General features: G+C 36.6%; 15 protein-coding genes across 15 annotated transcripts; 8 read left to right on the top strand and 7 right to left on the bottom strand.

Moving 5' to 3' along the window:
* Positions 1 to 292: 292 nt before the first annotated feature.
* B0P05DRAFT_531588 (uncharacterized protein) lies at positions 293 to 1,114 on the top strand. Its single transcript, XM_051576993.1, has one exon. It carries the CDS (start codon positions 787 to 789, stop codon positions 988 to 990), a length of 204 nt encoding a protein of 67 aa, XP_051437210.1. The 5' UTR covers positions 293 to 786; the 3' UTR covers positions 991 to 1,114.
* Positions 1,115 to 1,302: 188 nt separating this feature from the next.
* On the top strand, positions 1,303 to 1,929 carry B0P05DRAFT_531584 (uncharacterized protein). The gene is made up of 2 exons (XM_051576992.1): positions 1,303 to 1,597; positions 1,645 to 1,929. Exons 1-2 carry the CDS (start codon positions 1,537 to 1,539, stop codon positions 1,857 to 1,859), a joined length of 276 nt encoding a protein of 91 aa, XP_051437209.1. The 5' UTR covers positions 1,303 to 1,536; the 3' UTR covers positions 1,860 to 1,929.
* A 1,512-nt stretch (positions 1,930 to 3,441) lies between these two features.
* Positions 3,442 to 6,764, top strand: B0P05DRAFT_531581 (P-loop containing nucleoside triphosphate hydrolase protein). Its single transcript, XM_051576991.1, has 8 exons — positions 3,442 to 3,507; positions 3,553 to 3,600; positions 3,648 to 3,812; positions 3,856 to 3,906; positions 4,754 to 5,821; positions 5,867 to 5,957; positions 6,023 to 6,380; positions 6,444 to 6,764. Exons 1-8 carry the CDS (start codon positions 3,468 to 3,470, stop codon positions 6,462 to 6,464), a joined length of 1,842 nt encoding a protein of 613 aa, XP_051437208.1. The 5' UTR covers positions 3,442 to 3,467; the 3' UTR covers positions 6,465 to 6,764.
* Positions 6,764 to 8,915, top strand: B0P05DRAFT_367990 (kinase-like domain-containing protein). Its single transcript, XM_051573648.1, has 7 exons — positions 6,764 to 6,920; positions 6,967 to 7,225; positions 7,275 to 7,394; positions 7,454 to 7,587; positions 7,632 to 7,720; positions 7,777 to 7,893; positions 7,943 to 8,915. The coding sequence occupies exons 1-7, from the start codon at positions 6,878 to 6,880 to the stop codon at positions 8,567 to 8,569; spliced, it is 1,389 nt and encodes a 462-aa protein (XP_051437207.1). The 5' UTR covers positions 6,764 to 6,877; the 3' UTR covers positions 8,570 to 8,915.
* Positions 8,916 to 9,182: 267 nt separating this feature from the next.
* Positions 9,183 to 9,757, top strand: B0P05DRAFT_531573 (dynein light chain 1, cytoplasmic). The gene is made up of 4 exons (XM_051576990.1): positions 9,183 to 9,260; positions 9,314 to 9,464; positions 9,515 to 9,568; positions 9,614 to 9,757. The coding sequence occupies exons 2-4, from the start codon at positions 9,314 to 9,316 to the stop codon at positions 9,676 to 9,678; spliced, it is 270 nt and encodes an 89-aa protein (XP_051437206.1). The 5' UTR covers positions 9,183 to 9,260; the 3' UTR covers positions 9,679 to 9,757.
* Positions 9,758 to 10,475: 718 nt separating this feature from the next.
* B0P05DRAFT_531568 (auxin efflux carrier) lies at positions 10,476 to 12,457 on the top strand. Its single transcript, XM_051576989.1, has 3 exons — positions 10,476 to 10,672; positions 10,736 to 11,061; positions 11,111 to 12,457. The coding sequence occupies exons 1-3, from the start codon at positions 10,598 to 10,600 to the stop codon at positions 12,030 to 12,032; spliced, it is 1,323 nt and encodes a 440-aa protein (XP_051437205.1). The 5' UTR covers positions 10,476 to 10,597; the 3' UTR covers positions 12,033 to 12,457.
* A 1,975-nt stretch (positions 12,458 to 14,432) lies between these two features.
* B0P05DRAFT_505775 (uncharacterized protein) lies at positions 14,433 to 15,911 on the bottom strand. Its single transcript, XM_051575521.1, has 2 exons — positions 15,352 to 15,911; positions 14,433 to 15,303 (listed from the first exon to the last, which is right to left on the bottom strand). Exons 1-2 carry the CDS (start codon positions 15,899 to 15,901, stop codon positions 14,876 to 14,878), a joined length of 978 nt encoding a protein of 325 aa, XP_051437204.1. The 5' UTR covers positions 15,902 to 15,911; the 3' UTR covers positions 14,433 to 14,875.
* Positions 15,912 to 16,420: 509 nt separating this feature from the next.
* B0P05DRAFT_531563 (bola protein) lies at positions 16,421 to 16,894 on the bottom strand. Its single transcript, XM_051576988.1, has 3 exons — positions 16,806 to 16,894; positions 16,588 to 16,737; positions 16,421 to 16,540 (listed from the first exon to the last, which is right to left on the bottom strand). The coding sequence occupies exons 1-3, from the start codon at positions 16,878 to 16,880 to the stop codon at positions 16,496 to 16,498; spliced, it is 270 nt and encodes an 89-aa protein (XP_051437203.1). The 5' UTR covers positions 16,881 to 16,894; the 3' UTR covers positions 16,421 to 16,495.
* A 446-nt stretch (positions 16,895 to 17,340) lies between these two features.
* Positions 17,341 to 18,719, top strand: B0P05DRAFT_577920 (PAP2 superfamily-domain-containing protein; the record flags this gene model as incomplete). Its single annotated transcript, XM_051581818.1, has 7 exons — positions 17,341 to 17,499; positions 17,542 to 17,666; positions 17,723 to 17,771; positions 17,818 to 18,073; positions 18,125 to 18,223; positions 18,270 to 18,312; positions 18,449 to 18,719. 7 exons carry the CDS (start codon positions 17,341 to 17,343, stop codon positions 18,717 to 18,719), a joined length of 1,002 nt encoding a protein of 333 aa, XP_051437202.1.
* Positions 18,720 to 18,722: 3 nt separating this feature from the next.
* On the bottom strand, positions 18,723 to 20,277 carry B0P05DRAFT_632141 (uncharacterized protein). Its single transcript, XM_051583504.1, has 3 exons — positions 19,872 to 20,277; positions 19,609 to 19,823; positions 18,723 to 19,568 (listed from the first exon to the last, which is right to left on the bottom strand). The coding sequence occupies exons 1-3, from the start codon at positions 20,256 to 20,258 to the stop codon at positions 19,193 to 19,195; spliced, it is 978 nt and encodes a 325-aa protein (XP_051437201.1). The 5' UTR covers positions 20,259 to 20,277; the 3' UTR covers positions 18,723 to 19,192.
* B0P05DRAFT_531550 (uncharacterized protein) lies at positions 20,270 to 21,791 on the bottom strand. Its single transcript, XM_051576987.1, has 2 exons — positions 21,413 to 21,791; positions 20,270 to 21,339 (listed from the first exon to the last, which is right to left on the bottom strand). The coding sequence occupies exons 1-2, from the start codon at positions 21,657 to 21,659 to the stop codon at positions 20,306 to 20,308; spliced, it is 1,281 nt and encodes a 426-aa protein (XP_051437200.1). The 5' UTR covers positions 21,660 to 21,791; the 3' UTR covers positions 20,270 to 20,305.
* A 199-nt stretch (positions 21,792 to 21,990) lies between these two features.
* Positions 21,991 to 24,429, top strand: B0P05DRAFT_505767 (catalase-like domain-containing protein; the record flags this gene model as incomplete). The annotated part of the gene is made up of 6 exons (XM_051575520.1): positions 21,991 to 22,214; positions 22,308 to 22,537; positions 22,663 to 22,861; positions 22,922 to 23,006; positions 23,054 to 23,336; positions 23,390 to 24,429. The coding sequence occupies 6 exons, from the start codon at positions 21,991 to 21,993 to the stop codon at positions 24,427 to 24,429; spliced, it is 2,061 nt and encodes a 686-aa protein (XP_051437199.1).
* B0P05DRAFT_531546 (uncharacterized protein) lies at positions 24,423 to 24,791 on the bottom strand. Its single transcript, XM_051576986.1, has one exon. It carries the CDS (start codon positions 24,769 to 24,771, stop codon positions 24,448 to 24,450), a length of 324 nt encoding a protein of 107 aa, XP_051437198.1. The 5' UTR covers positions 24,772 to 24,791; the 3' UTR covers positions 24,423 to 24,447.
* Positions 24,714 to 26,396, bottom strand: B0P05DRAFT_531544 (uncharacterized protein). The gene is made up of 3 exons (XM_051576985.1): positions 25,769 to 26,396; positions 25,538 to 25,717; positions 24,714 to 25,488 (listed from the first exon to the last, which is right to left on the bottom strand). Exons 1-3 carry the CDS (start codon positions 26,363 to 26,365, stop codon positions 24,904 to 24,906), a joined length of 1,362 nt encoding a protein of 453 aa, XP_051437197.1. The 5' UTR covers positions 26,366 to 26,396; the 3' UTR covers positions 24,714 to 24,903.
* Positions 26,397 to 26,420: 24 nt separating this feature from the next.
* B0P05DRAFT_531539 (P-loop containing nucleoside triphosphate hydrolase protein) lies at positions 26,421 to 27,475 on the bottom strand. The gene is made up of 3 exons (XM_051576984.1): positions 27,178 to 27,475; positions 26,815 to 27,138; positions 26,421 to 26,766 (listed from the first exon to the last, which is right to left on the bottom strand). Exons 1-3 carry the CDS (start codon positions 27,412 to 27,414, stop codon positions 26,449 to 26,451), a joined length of 879 nt encoding a protein of 292 aa, XP_051437196.1. The 5' UTR covers positions 27,415 to 27,475; the 3' UTR covers positions 26,421 to 26,448.
* Between the last annotated feature and the right edge of the window lie 462 nt (positions 27,476 to 27,937).

The raw sequence follows: 27,937 nt of genomic DNA, 5'->3' as shown, positions 1-27,937 counted from the left end.
TATAGCTTTTTTTTCTTTAAATTCTTGAAGCTTACTTTGGATGCATATTTGCGTATCTAGATGTTTAACCCTGCTTTATCTAGTATGTTTAACACAAACATTGCCCTGGAACTCCCGTATATACGATTTTCTATGCATACCTGTATACAACTATGAGGCGTTTCTTTGAGACTCCTTAGAATTCCATATATACAATATTAAATTTTGTTTGAATCATCATCTTTTTCTTTTTCTACTTTTGAATAGAAAAAATTAAGGGGTTGTGTTTGTTTATGCCTTTTTTTTTTTTTTTTTTTTTTTTACATTTACTTTCAAGAAAAGTTTGGATCAAAGACACTTTGGATATGGTATCTTTATCATTATATGATGTGTAAGATGTATATAAGGCTAGATCGTATTCATGTATAGCATCTTCCAAATGCTAATAGTGCAAATGCAAATCAAGTGTTTGCACCTGACCATTTGCTGCTGCTGCTCTCTCTCTATATATACAAGCAACAAAGCATGTATATGCATACGGCATTTATAGAGCTTATTAAACGCAAAAAAGAAAAAAGAGTATAAAAAGGGCGAACGATTGAACAAACTATCTTCAACCTCCTTTTTTCTTCTTCTTCTTTGTGTATCCTATCTATAGAAAAAATGCCACTTTTGAAGCACTCTTTAGATGTCATGCAGTGTTTGTTACTACTGTCATTTATTCTGGCTTTCATGAATACAGTTCAATCTGCAAGCATCATGAAAAGTAAGACTTGAAAAATTTACGAATTTCAAGTTAATTTACTAATGAACTATTTAGAAAGAGACAATGATGAAAGAAGCTTTAGTTGCTCTTCTAAGTCAGCGGGATTGTATGCTTACCCTGGAGATTGCCACAAGTACTACTACTGTACATATGGTAGCTCAGAACCTACTATAGGCAATTGTGTTGGCGCTGCTTTTAGTCCTTCACTTGGACGCTGTGTTGCTGTTTCTCGGGCAAATTGTTAATAAAATGATAATAAATTTATTGTAATAAAGTTTTGTAATTTAATCGAGAAACACAGAGAGAAAGAAGCTTTCACCTTGGTTCGTTTTGTTATTTAAAAAAAAAAGAACTTCTGACCTATCAGATGTGGACAATGCATTGAATGTATTTTTTGAAAGCAAGTGATCACATTGTAGTTTATTTTTTCCTAAAAAAGTTCTATCCCAAGAAAAAAAAAAGATCCTCTGACATTGTATGTGTGGTATTAAACTGATTAAATTTACGCCTACTTTTTTGTCTTTAAATTTTGGAAATGAACTGATAAATTTACGTCTTTTTGTCTCATTTTCAAGAAAAAAAAATAAAGTTGATATACGCATACAAATATTCAGTACTTAAATTTACGTCTTGCTGCTATAATAAAGTTTTATACAACAAGAATCAAATTCTTTAAACATATGCGGTTGTAATTCCAAAATAAATTTCACGAAGGATTCAAAGTGATATAAAAAGACCAAAGAACAAGAAACATTTATCCGTTATTCAATCTAATTTGAAGTAATATCAACATGCGTTTTATTCCCGTCTTCCTTGCTCTTGTCTTCCTCCTCGTCAATGTTGCCAGTGCTTGTACGTATAACATGATCTTTTAAACTCTCTCTAATACACTTACATAGACAGACACGATATGTTCTACAAGCTCTGTTTGAAGAAGGTCGGTTTCAAGCCCACTTTCTTCGTTGGTAACCCTGGCAACTGCTACAGTTTCTATCGTTGTGATTACTCCAACCAAAAGCTTATTGGTCCCACTAACTGTGCTCCTGGTACTGTCTGGAGCCCTAACAAGATGTTGTGTGACTATGCTAGCGAGCCCTGTCGCCACCACAAATAAATCAATGTTTAATCAGATTTTGATATCCTTAATAAAGATTGTCTAGTTTTATTTATTAGCTTCAAAGAAATCCCAATGCTCGTTGATAATGCAATTACAAAACTTTCTCTCTTATTTTATGTTTTTATAATATGTAATCATACACTTTATTTGTGATTGTATAAAAAAGAAACCTAAAAGTCTGTTTTTTAGAGGGGTTCAATCATAATGCCTCTGCTTCCATCATGTAACTATTAGAGCTTTTTATGGAAGAGGAGCTTCTTTTTGTATAATGATTTCTCTGGCAAAGATACTCGGTTTATTTTTGTCTTTGTAAGTGCAAGCACAGATATCTATCATGCTCTGAGTGAACATCCTCTTCTTTTTAACAGAGATACCAACAATTCATGCAAATCCTTGTCTTTTTCTTGAACGTATAAAGGTAAAATAAAGTCTATTTGTATTCGCATAAATGCTCTAAATAGCCACAAATAATATTCAAAAAAAGCGACTGGTGAAAAATGGTCAAAAATGCCGTTTGACGAAAGGGTACTACTCATGAAAAAACCTGATTTTGACAGCCTCTGAACTTCTATTTAACGTTACAAGACAAAAAATAGAGCTATCGACAAGTATAAATACTCAAAATGACCGCCAAATGCTCTAGTTGTTGATAAAAGTGTTTGATTGCTAAGTGTGGCATGCAAATGGTGAGATATAGGCGAAAAACCTCGTAAATATGTCTGCCTCTTTGCTCCATATTTTAGCAACAACATTGTTGCGGGTTCCATATCAATAAACTCAGAAAGCAGAGATTTACAACTTTTGTCACTACAGCAAAGCCCAATAACTGCGTCTTTAGGCAGTTCACCGCAAAAGCTTGATTTTGATGTAGCAGAAAGAAGAATTCAATCCTACTTTTACTTTTGTATGTTTTTCAACACTCTAGAAAGCATGTAGTATATTCTGCAATACTATTGTTAACAGGTTTTATATAACATATACAGTAACAATGCTCAAAATACAGCTTAAATATACCAATCTTTGATGAGCCATTGCTCGACAACCAGACTACTAATGCGGCCTCTTTTTTCATTTAAAACATGTTCTTTCAAGTATAGGAATCAATTGGTATCATTGGTCTGGCTGCTAGGTGAAATTCATTTTTTGATCCATGGGGGATCCACGGAGGTTCGTAAAGGTGAAAAAAAAAGAACAAAAAAGACAAAACTCGACCAGAAATTTTGGAATGACCCAATATAGGTCTGATCATACTGAAATCAGGTAAGATCATCCATAGGTACTTCCAGAAAAAATAAAGTGACTTTACTAAGATGAAAGAGGCGAGCCAATTTGAGCAATGCCTTCAAATCTTCACATAAAGAGAAAAAGGCTTGATTAGGTCTAATGGAAAGCATGTATTGTTCACTTATTCCTAGGAGTGCATTATGTTATACTACTCAAACAATGTGTAGTGTTACATATGTCTCACGTATCATCTGTAAGCTAAAGAGGGTGAATGCTTGAATTCTATTGGACAAAGAGTCCAGACAATAAGCGCCTCGCAGTTAATTTTTTCACCAAAAAAAAAAAAAAAAAACTAGTTTCTTTCTTATATTCATAGAAAATATGTCACGTCATAGAGCTGTTCGAAACTTGGATATTGACGGTATGAAAGCCTTGCTCGAGATCATGAACTGACTTGACTTTCTAGACGTCCTCGAAGAAGACGACTACAACAGCGAATACGACGAAAACGAACGTATGTGAATCTCGAGTAGATCAGACTACTGACACTTTTTCTCTTAGTTGATGAGACACAACTCTCTAATGAAGACATGGATAAATTAGACGATGGTCTAGCTTATGTCTATAGTATTATTGGCTATGATACTTTTTTGACAGCCAAAGAAATTAAAGAAGCATTATGGTATTATTATTTTGATAGAGAAGAGACTGTAGATTGGGCATTAGGTAAGTTTCTACACAACTCGAGTTGTATCTTAATCGACCCTAGATAAAATCGCAGCAGAAGAAAAGAAGAGAGCCAAAGAAGAAGCAAAGAAAGGTAATGTGTTTATATTAGAGGGAAGAAAGAAATTCGTACTCCACGCGCACCACTTTTTTTTTTGCTTTTCTTTCATTTCTTATTGCAAACAGGGTACAGTATCTATGGCAAAGCACTTCAGTAGTAATAAGTGTGTTTAGAATATGTCGGATAACAAGAAAACAATACCCTCACTCTCGAGTTTATCAGCTGCGCGTCAAACAAACACAAGCAGTTTAGCACAGTTAAAGCAAAAAATGCAAAACCCCACTTCTCTTGCCTCACTCGCTTCTTCTAATGCACCCAAGAAGCCTCTCTCTTCACTACAAGCGCTTGCTCAAAGAAACACTACACAGACACCTTCACTCGTATCGCTTGCACAAAAGTCTTCAGCTACAAGTAATAGCCTTGCTCATTTGGCCTCTCGACAAACCAAACCAAGTCCTTTGGCCAGTCTCGCTTCAAAGCAACCTGCACCACCAACATCTTCACCAGCACCTCCACCAACCACCATGAAGCCAATCGAGGCATCTATCATGTCTGAGGAGCCATTGGAATCCGAATCCGAATTTGAGAACCCATTGTGTGCTAAACCTTCTGCTGCTGCTCAATTTCTATTTCAGTCACAACCCAAGGCCCAATTTGATCCACAAACTGTATTTCAACAAGCAAAGAAACCTACATCAATGCAAATGTTTCAATTTGATCAACCTAGCCCTGATGACATCGTATTAGCCGCACAAAGTCAACGCAGTGGTGCTAATACAAACAAAAAAGCGCAATAATCATTCTTTTCTTCCTCTTTCCTCTATACCAAAAAAAAAAAAAAACTTTTTTAAAAAAACTAACCCTTCCTTTTTTACATTAGCTGCTATTACTGAAAAGAAAGCTGCTGCTGCAGCTCAAAAGAAAGCTACACCCAAGCCAAAATCAAAACCCAAAGACGATCAAGTAGAATTTTTATCTGATGAAGAAGAAATGGCCCAAGATATGAAAGCTATGGGTCTAACTAACCCCAAACCAGCAGAACCTTTAGCCAAGATTCCTGCTTCAAAACGTGTGAATGTAGCTGAAGAGTTCCAGAAACGATCCGGTGAAAAACCGAAGCTCAACTTAGTTGTGATAGGTCATGTCGATGCAGGCAAATCCACATTGATGGGCCACTTTTTATACGATCTCGGTCAAGTGAATGAACGCACCATGCGTAAATTTGAACGTGATTCCCAGAAGATTGGTAAAGGTTCTTTTGCCTTTGCTTGGGTATTGGATGAAACGGGCGAAGAGCGTGATCGTGGTATTACCATGGACATTGCTACCAACTACTTTGAGACAGAACACCGTGCATTCACCTTGTTAGACGCACCTGGACATCGTGATTTTATCCCGAATATGATCTCAGGTACAGCTCAAGCCGATGCAGCTATCTTGGTAGTGGATGCCTCTACCAATGCCTTTGAATCCGGGTTTGATGCAGGCGGACAAACCAAAGAACATGCTGTGCTTGCAAGAAGTCTAGGTGTACAACAATTGATTGTGGCCATCAACAAATTGGATACGACTGAATGGTCCCAAGCACGATACCAAGAAATTGAAAGTAAATTAGGCGTCTATCTTTCACAGGTTGGGTTCAAGAAGTCCAAAATGACCTTTATTCCTGTATCTGGCTTGACAGGTGAAAATCTGGTCAAGAAATCCAAAGAACCTGCTCTGACAAGTTGGTATAAGGACGGCCCTACTTTGATGGAACAAATTGACAAGTTTGATGCTCCCACAAGATTGTTGGATCGACCTTTGAGAATGCGTGTCACTGATTTCTTTAAGGGTGGTATTGGTAGCAGTGGAGGTGTGTCTGTTGCTGGTAATATTGAATCTGGTCATGTACAAGTAGGTGAGCAAGTCATGATTGTTCCTGGAAATGAAGTTGGTTATGTCAAGAGTAAAGTAAGTTATGCTCCAACACTCGTACTCATTTTCTTTTTAGCCATGCAAGTGAATGAAGAGCCATCTACATGGGCTGCTGCTGGTGATTCTGTATTAATGACTTTGGTCAATTTGGATATTTTGAACCTAAGGTAAAATGTTTTTTTTTGTCATACCAATGCATATGGTTAAATTAAAAATATGTATTGTTTTCTAGTAATGGTTGTGTACTGTGCTCAGGCTCTAATCCCGTTCCGGTTACAACCACTTTTGAAGCACAAATTGTCGTTTTTGACATTCGTATTCCCATTACACCAGGTTACCCTATTGTGCTTCATCACGGCAGCTTAGATGAACCTGCATCTATCCTGAAATTAGTCGAGATTCTTGACAAGTCGACAGGTGAAGTAATCAAAAAGAATCCCCGTGTTTTGACAAAAGGCATGACAGCCAAAGTACAAGTGAAGCTATCTCAACGTCCAATTCCATTGGAGACATTTAAAGATAACAAACAACTGGGTCGCATCATGTTACGTAAGGATGGCGAAACTGTTGCTGCTGGTGTTGTGAATGAGGTAAATTCCCTTTTTTTTTTTTTTTTTTTTTTTTTTTTGCATAAACTAACCATTATTTCATAGATCTTGACTTTTGGCTCATAATAAAATCTTTTCTGTTTAACACATGAGGTAATGCCTCACTCATTACACATTGTGTAACTTGTAGTATTTCACTTTTTATTTTTTTTCTTCTCATGTAAAAGAACAAGAGCTTTTTCAATAAAACAAAAACAACAATTGACAGGACAAAAATGGAGTTGTGTGCAAAAATAGGTCTGGGCGTTCTTTGTTGTTGTTTTTTTTGCTTCACAACAAACAATCATGTGACAGAACTATTCTGCCGCTGCCGCCGACAAATAATCCCTTTTTGAGATATAAAACGGTCTTCTTTTCTCACTTTTTTCTTTCTTTTGAAAATTAATATTACCTTTAAAAAAAAACGCTTTATTTTCTCTGCTCCTTTTGAGAGCAGCTACCTTATTCGTCTTCAACCTTGTTGTTAATCGTGAATCAGTATGGGGAACGTCGACAGTATTCCAGAAAATAGAGAAAAAGAAGGTTTGTCATAAATCTATTTTTTTTTTTGTATTCTAATTTTAAGCAGAAGTCCAACTATCGCATTTTAAAATCATAAAAACACTTGGAAAAGGTGCTTTTGGCAAAGTCTATAAAGTACAGCATATCAAACGCAAAGAATTATACGCGTTAAAAGTCATTAACAAAGAGCAATGCATTAAAATGGATGCTGTAAAGAACATAATTCGAGAACGAACTATTCTAGAATGCGTAGATCACCCACTTGTGTGTAATATGCGATTTGCTTTTCAAGATTCACAGTCAATGTTTATGGCCATGGATTTAATGTGAGTCAACGAATGCATAAGACATGGACTCATTGTCTTTCTTTTGCAGGTCGGGTGGTGATTTGAGATCACATTTGGTTCAAGATCACAATGAAAATGTAATCAAATTTTGGATTGCAGAACTTGTATGCGCTATCAAATATTTACACTCTCAAGGCATCGTTCACAGGTAAGAAAAAAAGGGGGGAAGGGAAGAAGGGCAATGCATGTCTAATTCGATTTTTTTAGAGATATTAAACCTGATAATATCTTACTAGATCAACAAGGTCATGTACATCTTAGTGACTTCAATATTGCTTGTCATATTCCTGAAAAGAATGAAAGACCATTGACTTCTTTATCTGGCACTGCTGTTTATTTTGGTATGTTTGTGATCATTAAATGGCAATAACTCATGTTATCATAGCACCAGAAATCTTCAGGGGCAATGGCTATAATGAAGATGTTGATTGGTGGAGCCTTGGAATCACTTTTTATGAATGTGTTTATGGCACAGTAAGTGAAATATATATACATATTAGCCTATATTCATTCTTTTCGTTCCTTATTAGAGGCCATGGTTACACTGCACAAATATTGATGAGTTGAGTAAACAAGTCTTGCATAGAAATATCCCTTATCCGTACAAACAATCGATTTCGCCCAAATGTGTATCTGCAATTAAATGCGTATGTACACATGCATTGCTCTATACAATAATCTCATTTCTAGCTGTAGTTTTTAGAAAAAGATAGCAAGAAGCGCATGGGCCATGGTGTTATTTCAGGCTGGAAAAATATTGCATCTCACCCTTTTTTTCAAAATATTGACTGGCATAAAATTGATAACAAACAATGTCAACCTCTCTATGTACCATCACTTGCAAGTGAGGCAATTGAAGACGCTATTATATCAGACTACCTATCAAATCAAAACTTGATGACCGTCTTAAACGAGCCAGCAGCATCACCACCCGCTGAACCAAACAACGATGGCGTTATGGGATGGCTCTGTCGACAAAAAAGAAGATCTAGTCGAACATATGAAGATAACCGACATAGTCAAGATTTACGCTTACTTGAGCACAGATTCAAGCCGTTTGATTATACTATTTTTGAGCAGTATGAAGGGTTTCTTGATGAACATCTTATGACAGTCGGACCTCCACCTGATTGGGTTAAGCCTGCTTTTCCTGGTGCAGACAATGGTACTCTTTTGCCTGTGCGACAAATCTATCTTGATAATACTGTATTTGATGTATTCCAACAAGAAAATCCATACCACAAATTCCATGATACTTCTACCCTAAATACAGCTGCGTATTGGGCAAACCATACATTTATGTTTGAACAACAATGTAAATGAACTTATTTATTCTTACTGACGATTTTGCAGGTCTATTATTTGTCATTTATACATATACTTACATTCCTTTTTTTTCTAATACTCAAGTACATACACATCATTTTGCAATTCCTTTCATTTATACATATATTTCATGTTAATAAATTCCTTCTTACTAGTATCTGCATAAAAAGCCATCATCTTAATTCTATCCATATAAAAAAAAAACATTCCTTTGACAATCATGATTTACGGAAACAGATGATAAATTCTAGAATTAAGGAACGTCTTTTCCCCTTTCTAACATATTCTACCTATTGAAAACCAAACTAGAATTGCTTCTTTGGCATGAACTATACTTTAGTTTTAATTTGACAGGTGGCGGTGTATTAAAATACATGTTTAGAGAAATGAGGCAACTTTCTATTTTCATCCTGTTGTGTTAAAAGAATACTTTTTTTTTTTATAGTGAGAAGTAATCCTATCTTTATTTGTTAGTCTTGCACAAAAAAAAAAAAGAGACAAAAGTAAGCGACGTCACAAAACGAGTTGATTGATTTGCTTGCGTTCTGATTTCCTTTCTTTAGAATTCAACGTGGTGAAAGGTGTTCTTGTGTTACTCCTTAATTTTTGGTTTTTTTTTTTTCAGCAACTACGGCTTGTAAACTTTTCTTTTTTTTTTCTTACTTTCCTTTATTTTATAAACTACAAGGTAATCATCTCATTTCATCTCGACACGACCATGTACGCTAATAACTTTCATAGATGTCTGATACCAAAGCAGTTGTTAAGAGTGTTGATATGAGCGAAGAAATGCAACAAGAGGCTATTGAATGCTCTACTCAAGCCTTAGAAAAATACAACATTGAAAAAGATATTGCTGCACACATCAAGCGTGAGTTTGATCGTAAATACGGTAAGAAATAAAAGGATGTAAGGATATTCCTATTGAACAGAATGAAATAGGACCTACATGGCATTGTGTTGTTGGTCGCAATTTTGGTAGTTTTGTTACTCATGGTAAGACATACGCGTAAATGAACTCAGTTACTAATGATCGGTTAGAATCCAAGCATTTTATTTATTTCTATCATGGTCAAATTGCTATTCTCTTGTTCAAGTCAGCTTAATCTTTTTACCGTTGAATAAAAAAGGTTTTTTTTTAAAAAAAAAAGTGTCGTACAAGGGAACGATATACTATTTCTTTATTGTGATTTCATTATGAGAATGGAAGAGATGATGTTATTGATGAGTTTGGGAATAAGTACCGAAATAAAAGCTGATGAAGAACGATAACATCACCAGTTTTTATCAGTATTTGGATGCGAAACCTATCGAGTGTGTGGCAACCAAAATCAAATTAACCTAATGAGATACAAGTCAAAATACATTGAAAATGTTAAAAGACCCTTCTTTTTATCTGGTTCATAAGAAAGAATTGACACCTGGTAAAGCAGTTCGATATTGCTCATTACGTTGTCCACAAATAATACTAGAAAGATCAAGAAAGTTAAATTATTCTTGGAACAAGAATATATGGACTTTAGATCAGGCTATAGAGAATTTGACAAATGAGTTCAAAGATTGAGTTTCCAAGACTTTAGTTCAATCAGAATACCAGACGTTTTCAATGATATTCTCTTTAGCGATTTGAGAGTCTTTTGTCAATATTTTGCATTAAGATCTGAGGCCTGTCTCAATAAACACCCTCTTTAAAATTAGTACACTTTGTGCCAAGTATATATATTTATGTATGCTGAAGTTAAAACCACAAGTGTGCCAACAATTTCGGGAAATTGTGTATGTTATTATGAAATAATCGTAAATGATGAAACAGATCCAAATTGAAGGAATTAGAATTAGCAGATTTTTCTTTTTTATTTGGCCGTCAAAATGCTTATAAAAAGAATCTCTTTTTTTTCTTGTTTCTTTCCTCTTGTTTTTTACTCAACATTACTTCTTTAATATGCTTAACCTTATTATAGCAGCCATACAGGTAAATTATAAATGCTTTCTTCAATTGATTTTGACAAGGTGGATTAGGCTATCATGCAAGTCATGGTGGTTGTATTTTGTGGTAGTATCCTAGCAAAGTATGGATATTTCTCCATGGATAAACAAAAGGTATGTTAAAAGAGAAAGAGAGAAAGAAAGCGAAAGAATGACATAATGACATATATGGGTTAGTGGCTATCCAAATTAAACTTGGTCTTCTTTACACCCTGTCTTTTGTTCTCCAATATTTCTTCTATTATCTCATTTGAAAAACTTTTGGCTTTTTGGCCCATCCCTTGTTTCTATCTTCTTTATGCTATTTTAAACTATATGAGTAGCCAAATTGTGACTCGATTGGTGGGTTTAAGTCCAGCTTATCGTCGCTTTGTTTTGGCCTGTGTTATGTTTTCCAATTCGAATTCATTGCCGATCGCCATTATCTCCAGTTTGTCTGTGTCTGAAGCTGCCCATATTTTGTTCTGGAATACAGAAGATACGCCTGAAGCTGTGGCTGCAAGGTAAAGAATCATGATTTTAGAATATCGTATATTTATTTGTTGTTTATAGAGGTATTTCCTATACTCTGTTTTTTGCTATCTTTGGTAATTTGATTCGCTGGTCTTACGGCTACCAACTGTTACAGAAACACGAAGACGACGATGATAATTCAACCGTCCGTGGCCCTGACGAAGAAGAGCAAGTTCAGCCTACTTCTTACCAATCATTTGATAGACGTTTTTCTTCTTCTGCTTCTTCTTCTTCAAGTGGCGACTATCTTCAGACAAGTAATAGTATGTCTTCAAGACAATTAAGTGCAGTCACCATTTCAGTTGATGCAGATGAAAACACAAATTTATTGCCTCAAAACAAAAAACAAAACAAGAACACAACAGAACAACAACAACAACAAAAACAACAACAAAGCGGTCTGTTGAGATCTGTCGCTAAACGCATCAATGGTTTCATGTCCCCACCTCTTTATGCTGCCTTTTTGGCTCTTACAGTAGGCCTTTCGCCTCTTAAGCCCATCTTGTACAACAAACAATCCTTCTTGTACCCCTCATTCACAAAAGCCATCGAAGGTTGTGGTAAGGCTGCTGTTCCCCTCATCTTGACCTGTTTAGGTGCACAACTTGTCGGTATTTCTCAATCTGCACAACCAGCTTCTTCACAAATGAAGAAGCCAGTTGCAACTGCAATTGCTGTTCGTATGATCTTGATGCCCTTTTTAGTTGTACCTGCTGTTGTTTTGTTTGTCATGTTTGGTTCTTCTTGGTCGAGCTTAGCAAGTGATCCTGTATTTATCACTATGATGATCGTTCTTGGATGTACACCTACTGCCATCAACCTTGTACAAATTACTCAGGTCAACAACATTTTTGAAGAAGAAATGTTACGTATGTTATTTTGGAGTTATGGTGTTGTCTGTATTCCTGTCTGTACCTTTGTCGTCTTCTTAGCTTTGAATGTTGTGGATAGATTGTTCTAATAAGAAGGATTTTGTGTATAGATTTGTATGGATACCCCCCTCCCATGATGAAAATAAACTCGCATACATACAAACTCTCTTTATTTAGTAATTTGAGCTTGGAGGAGTACATGATACAATAGAAACAATATGATATTCTGTGGCACAATACTTGTGTTTGCGCTTATTTTTATCGTTTTCTGTGAGCCGAAGACAAACACTGTCTGAAACCAAATCGAAACAGTTTACCAATGAACTCGGCCTTCTTTGAATGTTTCTTTAAACACCAGCTTCTCCAATCATATGTTCTGCATGGACCTTTTTTCTTTTCTTTGTAGTTAGTTTCAAGACGTCGGTCAATTCAGGTCTTTTACATCATAAACCAAATGCCTGCAAAAAGTGTCTTATTTGTTTTTTTATGAAAAGCCCTTGTTTATGAATGCGGCTCTCTTTTTTATATAAATAAAAGTCTATTGAATGTCGATCGAAAAAGAATATAGCATTATAGACCAAGAGACGATCTGAGATTTCCTTGAAAAAAGCTAAAAACGGTTAGTAGAGTTAGAGCATACAACAAAGGTCACTCTTTTTGCATAATGGACCAATGAAAAGACTAGACGCATTTTCTATTGTTAAAAACTATGGTATTGGTTTCATAAAGCTTGTGCCTGCTGTGCCTTGTATGATTACTGAGGTCAAATAATTGTATTACGATCAAGAAAATCAAATGAAAAACCAAGATCTTTTCTTTAACTGACATCAGTATTAGTACATAATAAATTGCCTCCGATATAAAATCATTGGAGACTATAATTACTAAAGAGGAAACGCAAAATTACTTAAACTCTCGATCACAAAGACGAGTTTATATGTTTTAATCAAGCACAAGGCTTAGGCGTGTGGTTTCGTTTTGCAGGACAGCCAAAAGGAGTCAAAAATATAATAGAATTTTACCTAAAGGATTTTGATCAAGCTAAACCAAAGAAGTATTTCCAGTTGTGTGTAGAGTTGCAAGATCAGGAACCATTTGAGACTCGCTTTGTGTCATGAAATACTATTGAAAAACCTAATTCCATCGAGAAATTTAGTGCAATAAACCCGAAAAGTAGCTGGAACGCATTGCAGCTCATGATAGTGCATGAGATGTTTTGAAATTAAAGCCAATCGACTATAAATGAATTATTCTAGAGTTAATAGTGCTGTGGCAAATCCTGAGTCAAAGATCGTTAATAGTTAGCCAGATAAGATTGAGAAGAAGACACAGAAAGTGAGAGTACTCCTATTTTAATATATATAGCAAAAACAGTTTGTTGTACTCCATTTTTGAGCGAATCAAGCTACTATCAATCCGCAAAATACGTTTTCTAGCATCGGTAATTATTGAGAGATATATTTGACTGATACCCTTATGACTTTGCATCAAAATCACAAAATGATCTGTAGCTCATCATACAAGCAATTTTTATTATGACAATATATGGTAAAAAATAATTCTCTTGCATTACCAAACATGCTTCAAGTGTTAGATTTACAAAAGGCATAAGAAAATTGTGCACGGCCCGTGTAAAGCGCTATACACTATTTTACACGTTATCTCATAAATGCTTGTAGTAAACAGCGTGTTTTTATTGCATTTGTGAACTTTACACGTTAAAATAGATTAGTTTACTTGAGACATCAACTCGATTAGACTTTACTTTGGTGTGTTTTTAGATGACTTTTTGTTTTTTGGTCAAAATACAGCCCAAGAGACACTCAAGGCACCTTCAATATCAAAAGGTGCTATAAGAGTGATATTTAGATAGCCAATGTATTCTAGATACGTGATTTAATATTAACATGGTATCCAGCTTACAAAAATGGCAAGATGACTACCCCAAAAGACCAAAATTATGGCTTTTTAGCTGCAGAAATAATTTACTTGCTCTAAACAACAGTATCGTTTGCCTCGATTGGAGATTTAGCAACAATCAATCACATCACATTTAAAAGCCCTATTTCAGGTGTCTCTATCAACATGAATAAATCTAGATTTAGATTAGTATTAGTCGAAAAACCAAACATCAAAGGTCATTTAACAGCATGAAAAAAGCATATATGCTACATACGGCAAGTGGCTCAGGCCTCGAGTCAAGATTTATGGACACAAGTATAATATATTTTGATAGTCCTTTTGAAGCTTAATAGAATAGTTCAAATATATCTTGTATTGATTGAACAATTAAAAACTAAAGCCCTTGTCATACGACATTAATCGCTATCAAGTGTGAGAAAGTTTCTCTACTCAGAAAGTCCCTTGTTACTTTTAGATATGGTATAAATGTTCTTAATACAAAAACAATCAAATTAAATGTGTCTGTTGCCATAGCTACTCTCCAAAAAAAAAAAAAAAAAAAAAAAAGCTTAAACTTATATTACATTCTTCCGTTATATTTTCGTTGATATGAACTTGAAAGGTTTAAAGCGTCTGCAAGAAAAATGGAATGGCATTTTTAAAATGACAGAAATTCACTTTTAACAAACGTATTACATATGATATGCTCACAGATCTAATTTAGTTATACATCCAGCTTAAAAGATGTGTAATTTGATGGAATTAAACACATATGTTCTTATCAAAAGCCCCAACAATCAATGTTCATCTAAGCACTTAATTCATAACATTTCTTTCTTGCTGCTACATGGTTTTATGGTCATATTGTCGATTAAGATTTATAAGTGTATTATTTGTTTTCTGTTTTTCTTGTTCTTTTTTTGTTCATCCTTTCTTTGTTGAATTTATTCTTTTATATGCCATTGGGTTGAATGAATTAACAATATACATGTATGAGCTTGACGATTTTTTTTTGGCTAGTGTACTTTATTTACTCGCTTTTTGTGTTAGTGGTGCTTTGAGGAACTGACAAATCATGTACACTGTTATCTCGATCATCTAGCTTCTTTTGAAGTATATCTGTTGTAGGAGGATCTGTTACCACAGTCAACATATAAGCAGATGCTGCCTGAGCGATACCATAAGCAACGATACCCACAAAAGGTAATCGAATAATAAGATAGGCAATCGCAGAGAACCCAAACAAGACGTCCTTTCGACCACTAAACCATCTCAACTTTTCTTTATGCGACATTTTCATTCGAATAAAGTAAGGAGCGAGCAATTCACGCATCAATGAGCGCATCCCGATCAATGCACGGACTAATTTCATCGTTGCCCATTGTGGCAAGAAAAAGAAACAAATGCCGACTGCAACCGCTTGTGTTTTGCCTAGTGCTCGATACGAAGTATAAGCACCTTATGTGAATGGTAAGTGGTAAAATTCATGTGTGTTTAAGTATTTACCAGCAGCAGGGAATACAAATCGACCCACCCAAGGTAAAGTAGACAAGACCAATAAAACAAGACCAATTCTTAATTTCTTCCATGTTCGAAATAAATAGTCTCTCATGTCACGCCAGAAATGTTTCTTGAATTTCTGTTGAGCCAACACACTTGCATAAGGTGGTCGTTGAGGGTTTTTAGCATCCACATAACGTAGTGATTCCATAAACAAATCGTCCAATGGTTTTGGATAGACATATTGCATAAACAGTAACGCTAATAAAGGTACATAAGCAACTACTTCGCGTATGAATTGATTGGCTGATTCAAGCGCATTTTCTGCACGATCTGCTTTATCTGTTGTTAGCCATAGAATGCCCTTGACGATGTGTATGGGAATAGCAATAAGCACATTAGTTAAACCAAACAAGATAAATGACACAACAGAAAGGTAAATGAATATCTTGAGAAAGCGTTGTTTTCTAATGTTGGGATTCTGAAGCACAATGGCAATGCCTTCCACTGCATAAAATGCACCTTTTTTTAATCCTATCAATGTCCAGCGAGCCATTGAAAAAGAAAAAGAAAGAAAAGGAAAAAAGAAAAAGTCTTAGCTTACATCTTTTCTCGCATAGATAATTATTTTTAAATAAGCGATACCCAATGAAACTAAATACTGTCATTCCCCCTTTTTTTTTTTTCATAAAACAACTTGGCGCCTTTTGTTAAATGACTCAATAAAAACATATTGGCAGAGTTGGGTAGCCCAAGTACTTTTGTTTGACAGAATTAAGAAGAAATCATAAGCCAATGAATTATGCGAATGCAGCATTAACAAGGTACCATAGGTATAGAACTCCATTGCTATGGTTTTTCAACTTGTTATTTACAGGAATTTCGCCTTGATTTCTATTTCTGTTGTAAAGGGCGAGAAAGCAGAAGAATTGAGTTGTCTATGTTGAACGGATATGCTTTTCGACAAGTGCAAGAGAAGATAGAGAGTTTAAACACCTTCTTTTTTGTCATTGCTATGGCCACACTTCCTCAAGGCATATTATCTTTCAAAATAGCCACTCATCAATTCAAAGTCTATCATGCGAATAAGTCCAGTTTCTATTTCTTTATTCCAATTTAAACATTCAGTTGTTCCAAACACTACTCTATTTTATTCTGCCTTTTTCTTTTCCCATTCTTCAGGTGTATATGATTTCTAAATGACCATCAATATCTATGTTGGTTTGTTTAAAGCAAACATACCTGAGTAAAAGCATGTACCTTACTAATTTCTTCCTTGAGAGCTTCATTGACAAGCTTATGTCTGGCCAAAAGTCGTTTGCCTTCAAACACAGGAGAAACAATAATCACTTCAAACATTTGTCCACAACCTGCTGATAAATCCTCTACTTGCTATAGAAAAAAAGGGAGGGAGGAAGAAATAGTTCAGTATAGGTATAGTAGATTCAGATTTTACATACAACATATTGTGCTTCGAGACGTTCAATAATAGAGGCTTTGAGTGAGTCAGCAGTGATACCTGAGTTGGTAGACATTTTCAAAAAAAAAAAAAAAAAAAAGAAGAAAAGAAAGGAAGAGAAAAAAAAATCAAAAGGTTCATTACCAAAACGTCACATTTGAAAACCCGATATTCCAGATCCAAAAAGCAGCTTTTGTTTGTATGATGATGCATTTCAAATGAGAGCAAAATACGTCAAGAAAGCCACATGCTTATGACGTGAATAACTCAAGTGTGAGTGTGATACAAAAAATGCTTAGTATTTCTTGATTAAACGCATCAAAAAGTATATCCTTAGAGAGAGTTTAAAAAAGAACCGAGGATAATCCAATGTAAGACTTAGGTTCAATCATAACATCCGCTATTTCAAGTGTATATATATGTATGTGTGTGTGACTGAAATGGAATTAGCTTTTTTTTTTTTTTTTTTTTTTCAAAAAAAATATATATAATACAGTGTAACCTTTTCTTTATTTTCTTTATTTTCTACAGGAATTATGGCCAGAAAAACGTTTAAAACAATAGAGTCCAACGTAGATGCCGGCACACACGACGACCGTCTTTATAACAAGGCTTTTGAAGGCTGGAGAGCCAGTCTAAGAGGTCTTTTAATACCTCTTATTCGTCACGAAACACTCATCTTGGCTTCTTTACAAGTAAGTCTACCAACATCAAGTTCAGCCTATGCTTATGTTTAGAAAAATATACGTACACCTGGATTAGATCAGTATTTTGTATGGACAGCCAACTTGGGCACACATACTTTTTTCATGGTATTTTTACCTATTTTAATCTGGTTTGGCAATGTAGAATTAGGCAGAAAGTAATAAAGAGAAAAAGAAAGAGAGAGATCAGACAATGAGCTGATATTGTTATTAGTGTTGCTTTCCTGACAGCGTCCGGTGTATTTTGGTCGGGATTTGTCAAGGTAAATAGCTCACAATAAACAACAACAAGCTTAGTGAAGAATATAGGACTTCCTCTGTCTGCCTCGACCTCTCTCTCCACCTGTTCATCGATTGACCATGTCACCTTCTGTGGCACTAGAATATGGGTTTCCTTCTACACATTCAACCAATTCAATCTCAGTGGCTCTTTTTCTCATCTCGATTGCATGTGAAAAACTTTCCCCTGAATCACCCGCCCGATTGATCACTGTCATTGCCTGTACTTTTTATGCTGTCAGCGTTGTGTTTGGTCGTATTTATTGTGGCATGCATACCATCACAGGTAAAACATGATGGTCTATATAGAGGCTGATAGACTTATGTATTTAAATAGACTGTATTGGTGGTTCCATTTTAGCTTACATTGTGTACTGGTTTCAATGGACATTTAAAGAACAATTTGATGCTTTGTTTACAAATGATTCTTATTGGAGTAAAGTAACACTTATGTAGAGACATCTGTACTTATAGGATCATAGTCTTTTTAGGTATTCCCATCTGCTTAATGCTTGTTTCTATTCAGTAAGGATATATCATGTACTTATGCCCTAGATCACTTATTTCTCTTTACTAGTCCTGATCCTATGGAGAGATGTCCTTGCTTTGAAGACAGGTAAAGAAGACTTGACCAACGTACTTCTCTTACCTATCTGTGTAGTGTATGCTTTATGGGTGTCTTGATTGGATTAATGCCAGGTAGTTGGTTGTGTAACCGAACAAATGCTTGTTACACTGGCTTGTCTTCTTCTGTCCTTTCAACACAAATGGGCTTTGTTGCTGCTCTTGTGTTGTTACTCAAACTAGTGGTAGGTGTTGCATGTTTGTTTTTATGGCGCATTGCGTGTAAAAAAGTCTGCTATTCTATCCTGCCACCTATCTATCGTGTCTTTAACCTTCCCCACCGTAAATTCGAAATCGGTGCTAGGTAAACTTATAGACGGTTGTTCTTATGATTGATGTTAAACTATAGAACCTACAAGAGTTTAAGAAGAGAGAGTATTCACCCTGTTCCTTCTGTTCTTGACTTTCAATCCATGTCAAGTAATATGCAAGACAATGAACATGTTGGTATTCAATCTGCTATTGATTTAAGGGAAGCACAACATCAGAGTCAATTATCGTATCGTGGAAATACACAAGAACCATTCAAGACCAATGAAAAACAAGTGTTTGACCCTACTTCTTTATTGATCATAGAAGATGCACCCCTTCGATACGATGTTGATATTGTGACTAAACTGATTGTCTATGCAGGTAAAGTGTGATCCATACATGGCATTGGCTTATATTGTCTTAGGCATTGGTTTTGTAGCAGTCTATATTACACCTATTCTCTTTTATTTCATGTCCAACGCTTTTTGAAAATTATACACCTTAATACTCTTATTCCCCCCCTCTCTTTTTAATCAACAGAAGGCATCCACCTTCCACCATTCTCTATTAAAATAGCATTTACTCTTGATTTCAATGTACGCATTTGATCTGAATGATATTTGGATGCAGCAAAACAATCGCATTGTCCCTTTTTTGAATAAGAACAATTGGGTGCTTTTGAACTCACAAAAGCATATTTAGGTGGAGAAGGTAAATTGAATTTACGTTGTATTTCAGGCACCAAGACTTGAGTGATGCTTTGTTTTTTGCTTACGATATTGGTGGGTAATTTCAGTTGAGGGTGATAATCCACACGGGTAAATACCAACAAGACATGATGCCACCATGTTGTGGGTTGAAATGACTGCATCATGGTATTGAAATGGTCCAAAATAGCCATAATACTTGAAACTATCAGTGAATTATCAAGTCATCAGGACTTACTTGTTAGTAGGTGAATTACATTGAAAAACAAGCATAAAAGCATCAATGCCTACTCTTGATCCAATGTCCTGAATAAACTCTTTAAACACACTCAGGAACGCTTGATCTCGGTTCATTGAATCAGCAAATCCCGGTGTATCTGCTACTGTAATCAGTGTCTCTATCTGATCAATCACCCAGATACCCGTACGTTCTGTAATACGATCTGTGACAGACTAAGAAAAATATGAGCGTCTTCCATTTCCCTCATTTTGTTTACTTACTTTGGCAGCTGCTTTGGCAGTAAATTCATTATAGCCCAGCATGAGATTCAGTAGACTTGATTTGCCTGCGCCTGTCTTGCCCAGTGGCAGTAAGACTAAATGTTGCATTGGCTCCTCATCTGGTTCTACAATATACATATCTTGTGTTGTGATATCTTCTGTAGACATTAATGGTTCGTTGCCATGCATGGGTTGATAAGGAAACAGTGTGCTCAATACTTTTTGGTGTTCTGAACCACGACGAGTGGCATGATGACTGACTTGTTGATCCCACATGGTCAGATGACGACGAGGCATCTGAAAGGGTTGAGGTAAAGGCACCTTATATTCAGACTCTGAGTCAACAGCATGAACAACGGATTCTTTTGTGGGATGATAATGGTTCATAATAATAATAATAATAATAATAATAAAAAAGTAATGTGTAACTTTATTTAACCAGAAATAACAACTTTACCCTTTTCAAGGAAACCATGTTCACGATCCCCACCCATAAAGGTAGGGCATATACAGAACCGAACAAGGCCTTGATTTCTTCCCTTGACTTCTGTCATGGTTTCTTCTTCAAATGGCTGCTTATTGTTCTCTTCAATGGTCACTGTCTTGATCTCGACTTCTTGACCACGAATGGCAATGGTCAACTTGAGCGCTTTATCCACAATATCACAAATCTTGGCATAATATCTCTTTTCTTCATCCACAGCAGCATCGTTTTCTCTCAAGAAAGGATGATAAATCTCGGCTAGATCATCATAGATCTTTTGAGCCACAAGTTGCTTTTCTTTCGCAGCAGCCTGCTGGATCTCGCTCTCGGGCCGACTCTTGGCCACCACAGCAGCCATTTGTTGTCTAAGTCGAACAGAGAACTGAGACTGATGTTGTTGAAGCCAGTCAAACAAGGCAAAATAAGCATCGTTCACTTTGAGCCCAGGATAGATAGGACACGTAAACACACACTTCACTAAATGTTCATGCACCAATTTCTCGGCCAACACATTTATCAACGATGGCTCGAGTTCTTGCGTGGTAGGATCCAAAATAGGCAGATGAGGCCATGTCTGACAGAACTTGGTGGCTGCTTTGGCCTTGTCTGCTTTTTTGTTGAGTGTCATGATAAGACGAGCAATGGAGTATTTCAAGAGTTTAAAGGAGTCGCGAATAGTAGACAAGTCATCGTCTGTGGCTCGAATAGCACGTGTGTGTTCAAAAAAGCTGTGTTCAATAGCAGCATATTCCGTTTCTCGTTCTTTGAAAATACGGGTTGCTTCAGCCAAGTCTGCCTGAAGACGGTCTTTGTTGCGCTTTTCGTTTTGGACTTCGGTGGTGCGTTGTTGGATGAGTTCATTGAGTTGGTCTAGCTCGTGTTGTAGACTGGCTTGTTGTGTTTGTTGCTGAGGTGTAAAATCATTGTCCTCAGATGAAAGGATGGGTTTGATGACTTCTTCATGTGTAGGTTCGTTTGTCATTTCTATTGAAAAAAAAGGGAGGGTATCAGAAGAAAAAAGAAAAAAAAAAGAGATAAAACAAAGGGTTATTTATACCTCTTTTTTGATAAGGTTCAGTACTTGGACCACCATACGAGGCCGAAGAAAATAAAGGGGGTCTTGCTGAATCTTCACTCTTTTTGGTGTCTTTTTTATTTGTCTTGAACAATCCTCTCATTTTACTTCCTGCCGAGTTTAAGTTGCGTACTGTCTTGGAACGACTGATGGGTCTAGATGCTTCTGTGTCGTGTGTAGGTACTTGAGGTGGTACTTCTTCAAGTGAATTGCGCTTTGTGTCTGTCATTAGAGTTATTAAAAGTTAAAAGAAAAAAAAAGAGAGTGAAAAGGGGCAGCATTCAATTAAAATCGGATTTAATTGGCGGTATTCTATTTTTTAAGGTTCAGCAAGTTGCCCTGAAAGAAGATCATACTTGAAAAAAAAAAAAAAAAAAAAAAAAAAAAAAAAGTTCAGGCTTATGTCCACTTTAAGCGAGTGACCGAGATATGACAAAAGAAGAACTACTTTTAAACAGCTTACTTTGATAAATAGACTCATTTTATCATGGGAAAATGATGAGAAAAGTTGCCAATGTACTTTTTATTTAAACGCATCTTTTCATCTTCTTTGTTCCTTCATGAAGTTTTTTTTATTTCTCTATTTTGGTATGCTTGCTTATTTAAGCAGTGCACAGACATCTCATGATCCTGTTCAAGAAGCGATTCGAGTAGATGCAGGAACAAAAGAAACCACTATGTTTGGTCAAAAAGTGAATAATACAGATAGTCTGATTATTGGTGAAAGAGGCCCTACTCTTTTAGAAGATTTCATGCTTCGAGAAAAGATCATGCATTTTGGTTTGTGCCCTTGTTTGTTCATACAATGCTAACCTACTTTAGATCATGAACGGTAGAGACATGCCTACTATCAACCTATACTCATATCCTTATGTAGCATACCTGAACGTGTTGTTCATGCTCGAGGTGTAGGCTTCCATGGCTATTTTGAATCGTATGCTGACTGGTCTAACTTGACTGCTGCCAAGTTCCTTTCTTCCCGTACTCAAACACCTGTCTTTGTTCGTTTCTCTACTGTGCTTGGTTCCCGTGGTTCTCCAGATACTGTACGTGATGTGCGTGGGTTTGCTACTCGATTCTATACAGAAGAAGGCAATTTTGATTTGGGTAGAGTATCCAACAAGATAAATAGGTTATTCACACACTGATATTTAGTTGGCAATGTCATTGCGCCTTTTTTCATTCAAGGTAATTTTTAGGATATATAGATAAAAGTATTCACCATATACTAGATGGTATCAAGTTTCCAGACGTGATTCATGCTACTAAGCCTGAACCTGACCGAGAAGTTCCTCAAGCATCCACGGCTCATTGTACATCCTACGACTTCTTCTCACAACATACAGAGAGTATTCATACAGTTATGTGGGTACTTTCAGGCCGTGGCATTGCAAGAAGTTTTCGTCAAGTGGAAGGATTTGGTACTCACACGTACGTAATTTTTTTTTTACATTAAACTTTAGCCCATTGATATTGTTGGTTTTTGGATAGGTTTCGTTTTATCCGAGAAGACAAAAAAGCCGTGTTTGTCAAGTTTATTTGGAAGCCATTACAAGGACTTTCCAACCTTGTTTGGGTAATTCACCCTAACTCATACGTTGTTATTGACCTGTTTTCTACCAGGATGAAGCACAAAAGATTGCTGGTAAAGATATTGATTTCCATCGTCATGATATGTATTCTGCCATTGACCGAGGTGACTTCCCTCAATACGAGCTCTGTGTTCAAATTGTACCTGAAGAAGATCAATTCAAGTTTCCTTTTGACTTGTTGGATGCTACCAAGATTATTCCTGAATCGATTGTGCCTGTCACCAGACTGGGTAGAATGACCTTGAGCCGTAATGTCGACAACTTTTTCTCAGAAACAGAACAAGTGACTTTTCATGTAGGCCATGTTGTCAGAGGTAAACAGAACAACTATGAACATCACCTAACTGTGTGTGTGTGTGTGTTTTAGGCATCACTTTGACGGACGATCCTTTACTTTCAGGTCGCTTGTTTAGTTATTTGGATACACAACTGAACCGTATGAACTCAAAGAACTTTATGCAACTGCCTATCAATCAACCTCATGTACCTGTTCATAACAATTTCCGAGACGGATTTATGCAGCAAAGAGTATTTAAGGGCAAAGTTGCTTATTTCCCAAACACACTTCAAGGCAATACACCCCGTGTTGTGTCTGAAGAGGAAGGCGGGTATTTGGAATACCCTGAGCAAGTCAATGGTACCAAACGTCGAGGCAAATTTGGCAAATTCGCAGACCATTTCTCTCAAGCTCAGTTGTTCTATAATAGTCTGACAGTCCATGAACAACAACAGATTGTGCATGCTGCTCGTTTTGAACTTGGCAAATGCGACAATGCGACCATCCGTCATAACATGGTACAGGTCTTTAACAGGGTCGATCATAACTTGGCTGTTCGGATTGCTTCTAAAATAGGCGTGGCTATACCTGATCAAGTGGTTGAGAACCAGAACCAGACCACAGTAGGCTTGTCGATCGAGAACTATCCTTGTCCAAACCATATTCATGCTAAACGCGTGGCTATCCTAACTGCACCTGGTATTTATACAGCGCAGGCTCAATCCATGTATGATTTCTTGACTCGCCAAGGTGCTTATGTGGATATGATTGGGATGGACGGCATGAGCCAGACTTACTGGACCACGTCTGCTGTCTTGTACGACGGTGTGTATGTACCTTCTGGAACTAAAAAAGCATTTGAAGTCTTGATCGAGAGTGAAGAGCCCCTTATGTTTGTACGGGACACTTTCTACCATGGAAAACCCTTGGCTATCACTGGTCGTGGTCGTTCTTTACTTCAGGCTGCTGTACCCAACATAATGGAACATGGCACAGCCTATGGTGTCTTTCTGGACATGACTCAAGACCAGTTCAAGAAAGGATTGATAAGACAAAGATACTGGAATCGTTTACCACTTGATCCAAATGCTAAACCATCACCTACACTCAGTAAACCATGCAATGAATAATAAAAGAATTTATTTTCTCTAAAATAATTTTCCCGACATAGTCTTCATATTTACAAGAATAGAAGCAGCTTCTAACATTTGCACTTGTTGGTGCTTTGTTAATGGAAATTTAGATATAAGTTCCCATTGGGTAGAGTGTTCCCACTGATGTTTAAAAAGGCAGTTGGAACTTTTGTAAGTCTTGCCACAAGTATCACAGCGATGTATTGCTGGTGGTGTATTGTCTTCATGCGTAGAAAGGGGTATATTGTCATGCTGTTGTTGTTGTTGTTGTTGATTTTGATGAGGGTTATATGCTGTTTGGGTATGATGATGATAGAAAAGTGCTGTTGTAGATGCCATTGTATATATATAATAATAAAGAAAGAAAAAATAATAATAATAATAAAAAGAAGACCGCTTTTTTTTTCACGCGCACAAAATACACGTTGACGGAGATTGAATTATTGCATGGCAACTAATCCTCGGAAAAATTTATTTCTTTTTCATTGTCAAGCCTTGATCCTCTTCCTCTTCTTCTTGTATGGGCGTTGATTGGCCACTTTGAGATTGAATTTGAAGGATCCAAGACAAGAGTCCTCGAACAGAAGGACGAACCATATGTCTATTTTGATAGACAGCATCCACAACAACCATTACAGAGGCAGCAAAGACGAGATGCTCAGCAAAGATAGCACTTGTTTGTTCCCACCATCTTCCCTTTTGATGTGGACTCAAGATACGCTCTGTAAAAGAATAAAGAGCACGGGGAACAACATACAATGTCATCTCACTACGACGATGCTTACTTTCAATCAAAAGAGATAGACCACAGAGCATACTGCCTATCAAAGGAGCTAGTGTATTATCCAGCCTTGTCTGGTTTACACCGAGCAATTGGTATCCAATGCGAGTTCTTACTAAACAGATACTATACCATATAATAGCAATATAAGTACCTAGAAAACTAGAGGAACGCACAGACGCCATCAGGATATGTAACATGGACTGCATTGGATGAGAGATGAATTGAGATGTTCGAAAGAACAAGGGAGGAAACAAATGAACCGAGAAATAAACCTAATGTGTGTTAATTCTACTGGATTGACATTTCAATGGATTGGCTTACTGGAAAAATCTTGATAAATCCTCTATAGAATCGTAAAAGAGCATTTGCTTCACAACCATAAGGCTTGCCTTCATGTACAATCGTACAAGCGATCCTTCCAGTACATGGATCACCTAAAGACCTGGGTATACCCAATTGAACACAGTAATCACCCAACAGGCTTTCAAAACCAGTGTCTTTCTATGAGTAGATGGATGAGCAAGTATATATAGACAGACAGGAATTACTTGCACCATAAATCCAATCCCCTTGACGAATGGCTCGAAGGGCTTTTAATAACCGATCATCAATGCCCGACATGTGTGTGATCCAGCCTGCATAAGATTTGGGTAATCGTTCTGGCTCATAAAACCACGAAAAGATGATTTCTGTTGATGACAGCATAAAAATAGCAATGTTGCCATACTCCAGTGTCCATTCAGGCACTGTTTTTCGAACCCGAGAAGAAGCATAGATTCGATGGGCAAATACGTCCAATGCTCGTACAAACACGAAAAAAGTCAAGTCGAGTGTCTTGGTGCGAGGAAATAAACGACGTGTGAGCCATATACTGACCCATGAAGACCAAAAGACTATTGATTTTTTGTATTTCGCGAATAATTGATGACAACTAAGTGAGGTCGCGAGTAACAAAGGCAGTCCATTTTGTGCGATGCTGTTCTTTAATACTAATGTCAATGCTTTTTGTATAGCGCCCTTTGATTTAGTAAGTAAGAGCGCTTTGATCATGACAGATAGAATGGAAGGTGCTGTTGTAATAGTCCAACCTAGTCCATAAGCACGCACAAATGTACCGAGTGCATTCTTTTGTTGCGCGTTCAACGACATGATGGCAAAAAAAAAAAGAAGAAGAGATGAGAAGAAGAAAAAAGAAAGAAAGTTACGCAAATTGTCATATGAAAATAACTTTATTATTTCCAATAATCATAATACTTGTCAGCATATTTCTTCATGTTGTCACTCATTTCATCCCATTTTGAATGAGGTAAACCTGTGGCTGGATCTATAGGCTTCTGATTGCGAAGTCTTTGTCTATCTTCTCTTAACCAAGAATAGCAAAGAGCCATCAAGGGTGAGTCTACTAAATTTCTTTCACGGTGTTTTTGCTTGATAGCTTCAAATTCAGGGAAATTGTTGACATCATTTAACGAAAGCACTTTGCCATCAGCAACATGAGCAATATGTGTTGCCCAATCACCTAAACCATCAAAGATATGTGTAGCATAGACCTAAAAGACGCGTATGAATATCCTTTCAGCATTTGTTTCTCTATTTACAATAGTACATCCTCTCTCTTCTGTTTCTACTCGAAGGAAATTTAAGAAATCAGCTCTAGCAAGTACATCCAAATCAACAGTGACTTCATCTAACAATAACAATTCCCAAGGATGCAACAGTCCCATCACTAATTGTACACGACGACGCTGACCATCCGAGATTTGATGCATGCGCCATTTGGTGTCTACATCAAGCACACGAAGCAAGATTTCAGTACGTTCTGGCCAGCGATGACTGCCCATACTCTTGAGCAGATATTCAACAGATAAATCAGACTTCACTACTGGGTTATTGGCCCATTCAGTGCCTAAATAAGTGACGCCCTAATCATGTAAGTTGGTTTGGGATATCTAAATCCTTACTTGAGGTGCATCTAGAAACGCATTCTTGCCAAGAACAGAGACATGACCGGGAATCATGCGTTTACCAGCCAAGATCTTGAGCAATGTTGTCTTGCCTGCACCATTAGCACCGACAAGAATACAACGTTGACCTGCTTTTAACTTGAGATCCAAGTGATCGATAATAGTGGGACCACCATAAGAATAACTGAGATCAGACACATCAACAGAGTATTTGTATTCTTTATTCAATACCATCGTATATATAAGAAGAATAATAAAAATAAAAATAAAAAACTAGGGCTCGAAAAGGATCGCGTATCGACAGATGAAAAAGCATTAGCCAATAGGAACCAAGCTTAATTTTTAAATGGCGTGCTTTATGCATCCATGTCAATGTGCTCGACATACTTGTCGTTTCTCTGGTCTATACAGAATCAAAGCTCAAGCCGTGTATCAGTTGATTCAAGAATGATTATATTTAGTGTTGATTTTCTGAATGATACAATCCAATGACTGCAGCTACAGGGTCATAAGCACCATTCGATCTCTTTTTCAAATCCAAGATAGACTAAGGATACTGAGTCATTGTTCTGTCAAATAAAGCGATGTTTGTTTGATTATCTACAAGTATCGCGTTTGTTTCTCATTTTCCGGCTTATTATTAAATCGAGATTAATAGTATTTTTCCCATTCACTAAATTTCAAATTTATATGTACTACACACCATGCGTGTGTATCTATGCAAATCCCTATTTTCCCTTGTCTTTATCTAGCTTAG

The sequence above is a fragment of the Gilbertella persicaria genome, assembly GCF_025201335.1.
Source record: "Gilbertella persicaria strain CBS 190.32 chromosome Unknown B0P05scaffold_9, whole genome shotgun sequence".
Classification (NCBI taxonomy): Eukaryota; Fungi; Mucoromycota; class Mucoromycetes; order Mucorales; family Choanephoraceae; genus Gilbertella; species Gilbertella persicaria.
This window is presented reverse-complemented; position numbering and strand designations above follow the sequence as displayed.

Excerpts from the sequence above, each read along its gene's own strand:
- B0P05DRAFT_531588 (XM_051576993.1), top strand. The coding sequence starts at position 787 with ATGAACTATTTAGAAAGAGACAATGATGAAAGAAGCTTTAGTTGCTCT.
- B0P05DRAFT_531584 (XM_051576992.1), top strand. The coding sequence starts at position 1,537 with ATGCGTTTTATTCCCGTCTTCCTTGCTCTTGTCTTCCTCCTCGTCAAT. Across the intron at positions 1,598-1,644 it reads CGTCAATGTTGCCAGTGCTT|ACAGACACGATATGTTCTAC; the intron begins GTACGTATAACA and ends ACACTTACATAG.
- B0P05DRAFT_531581 (XM_051576991.1), top strand. The coding sequence starts at position 3,468 with ATGTCACGTCATAGAGCTGTTCGAAACTTGGATATTGACG. Across the intron at positions 3,601-3,647 it reads CGAATACGACGAAAACGAAC|TTGATGAGACACAACTCTCT; the intron begins GTATGTGAATCT and ends TTTTTCTCTTAG. Across the intron at positions 3,813-3,855 it reads GACTGTAGATTGGGCATTAG|ATAAAATCGCAGCAGAAGAA; the intron begins GTAAGTTTCTAC and ends AATCGACCCTAG.
- B0P05DRAFT_367990 (XM_051573648.1), top strand. The coding sequence starts at position 6,878 with ATGGGGAACGTCGACAGTATTCCAGAAAATAGAGAAAAAGAAG. Across the intron at positions 6,921-6,966 it reads AGAAAATAGAGAAAAAGAAG|AAGTCCAACTATCGCATTTT; the intron begins GTTTGTCATAAA and ends AATTTTAAGCAG. Across the intron at positions 7,395-7,453 it reads TCTCAAGGCATCGTTCACAG|AGATATTAAACCTGATAATA; the intron begins GTAAGAAAAAAA and ends CGATTTTTTTAG.
- B0P05DRAFT_531573 (XM_051576990.1), top strand. The coding sequence starts at position 9,314 with ATGTCTGATACCAAAGCAGTTGTTAAGAGTGTTGATATGAGCGAAGAA. Across the intron at positions 9,465-9,514 it reads TGAGTTTGATCGTAAATACG|GACCTACATGGCATTGTGTT; the intron begins GTAAGAAATAAA and ends AGAATGAAATAG. Across the intron at positions 9,569-9,613 it reads TGGTAGTTTTGTTACTCATG|AATCCAAGCATTTTATTTAT; the intron begins GTAAGACATACG and ends ATGATCGGTTAG.
- B0P05DRAFT_531568 (XM_051576989.1), top strand. The coding sequence starts at position 10,598 with ATGCAAGTCATGGTGGTTGTATTTTGTGGTAGTATCCTAGCAAAGTAT. Across the intron at positions 10,673-10,735 it reads TCTCCATGGATAAACAAAAG|TGGCTATCCAAATTAAACTT; the intron begins GTATGTTAAAAG and ends TATATGGGTTAG. Across the intron at positions 11,062-11,110 it reads CCTGAAGCTGTGGCTGCAAG|AGGTATTTCCTATACTCTGT; the intron begins GTAAAGAATCAT and ends TGTTGTTTATAG.
- B0P05DRAFT_505775 (XM_051575521.1), bottom strand. The coding sequence starts at position 15,901 with ATGGCTCGCTGGACATTGATAGGATTAAAAAAAGGTGCATTTTATGCA. Across the intron at positions 15,304-15,351 it reads ATTTGTATTCCCTGCTGCTG|GTGCTTATACTTCGTATCGA; the intron begins GTAAATACTTAA and ends CATTCACATAAG.
- B0P05DRAFT_531563 (XM_051576988.1), bottom strand. The coding sequence starts at position 16,880 with ATGTCTACCAACTCAGGTATCACTGCTGACTCACTCAAAGCCTCTATT. Across the intron at positions 16,738-16,805 it reads GTCTCGAAGCACAATATGTT|CAAGTAGAGGATTTATCAGC; the intron begins GTATGTAAAATC and ends TTTTTTCTATAG. Across the intron at positions 16,541-16,587 it reads AGGTACATGCTTTTACTCAG|AAATCATATACACCTGAAGA; the intron begins GTATGTTTGCTT and ends ATGGTCATTTAG.
- B0P05DRAFT_632141 (XM_051583504.1), bottom strand. The coding sequence starts at position 20,258 with ATGAACCATTATCATCCCACAAAAGAATCCGTTGTTCATGCTGTTGAC. Across the intron at positions 19,824-19,871 it reads CTGCCAAAGCAGCTGCCAAA|TCTGTCACAGATCGTATTAC; the intron begins GTAAGTAAACAA and ends TATTTTTCTTAG. Across the intron at positions 19,569-19,608 it reads TGTAATTCACCTACTAACAA|TATTATGGCTATTTTGGACC; the intron begins GTAAGTCCTGAT and ends GATAGTTTCAAG.
- B0P05DRAFT_531550 (XM_051576987.1), bottom strand. The coding sequence starts at position 21,659 with ATGACAGACACAAAGCGCAATTCACTTGAAGAAGTACCACCTCAAGTA. Across the intron at positions 21,340-21,412 it reads TGAACCTTATCAAAAAAGAG|AAATGACAAACGAACCTACA; the intron begins GTATAAATAACC and ends TTTTTTCAATAG.
- B0P05DRAFT_531546 (XM_051576986.1), bottom strand. The coding sequence starts at position 24,771 with ATGGCATCTACAACAGCACTTTTCTATCATCATCATACCCAAACAGCA.
- B0P05DRAFT_531544 (XM_051576985.1), bottom strand. The coding sequence starts at position 26,365 with ATGTCGTTGAACGCGCAACAAAAGAATGCACTCGGTACATTTGTGCGT. Across the intron at positions 25,718-25,768 it reads AAGGGGATTGGATTTATGGT|AAAGACACTGGTTTTGAAAG; the intron begins GCAAGTAATTCC and ends ATCTACTCATAG. Across the intron at positions 25,489-25,537 it reads GATTTATCAAGATTTTTCCA|GTTTATTTCTCGGTTCATTT; the intron begins GTAAGCCAATCC and ends AACACACATTAG.
- B0P05DRAFT_531539 (XM_051576984.1), bottom strand. The coding sequence starts at position 27,414 with ATGGTATTGAATAAAGAATACAAATACTCTGTTGATGTGTCTGATCTC. Across the intron at positions 27,139-27,177 it reads CGTTTCTAGATGCACCTCAA|GGCGTCACTTATTTAGGCAC; the intron begins GTAAGGATTTAG and ends TTACATGATTAG. Across the intron at positions 26,767-26,814 it reads AAGAGAGAGGATGTACTATT|GTCTATGCTACACATATCTT; the intron begins GTAAATAGAGAA and ends CGCGTCTTTTAG.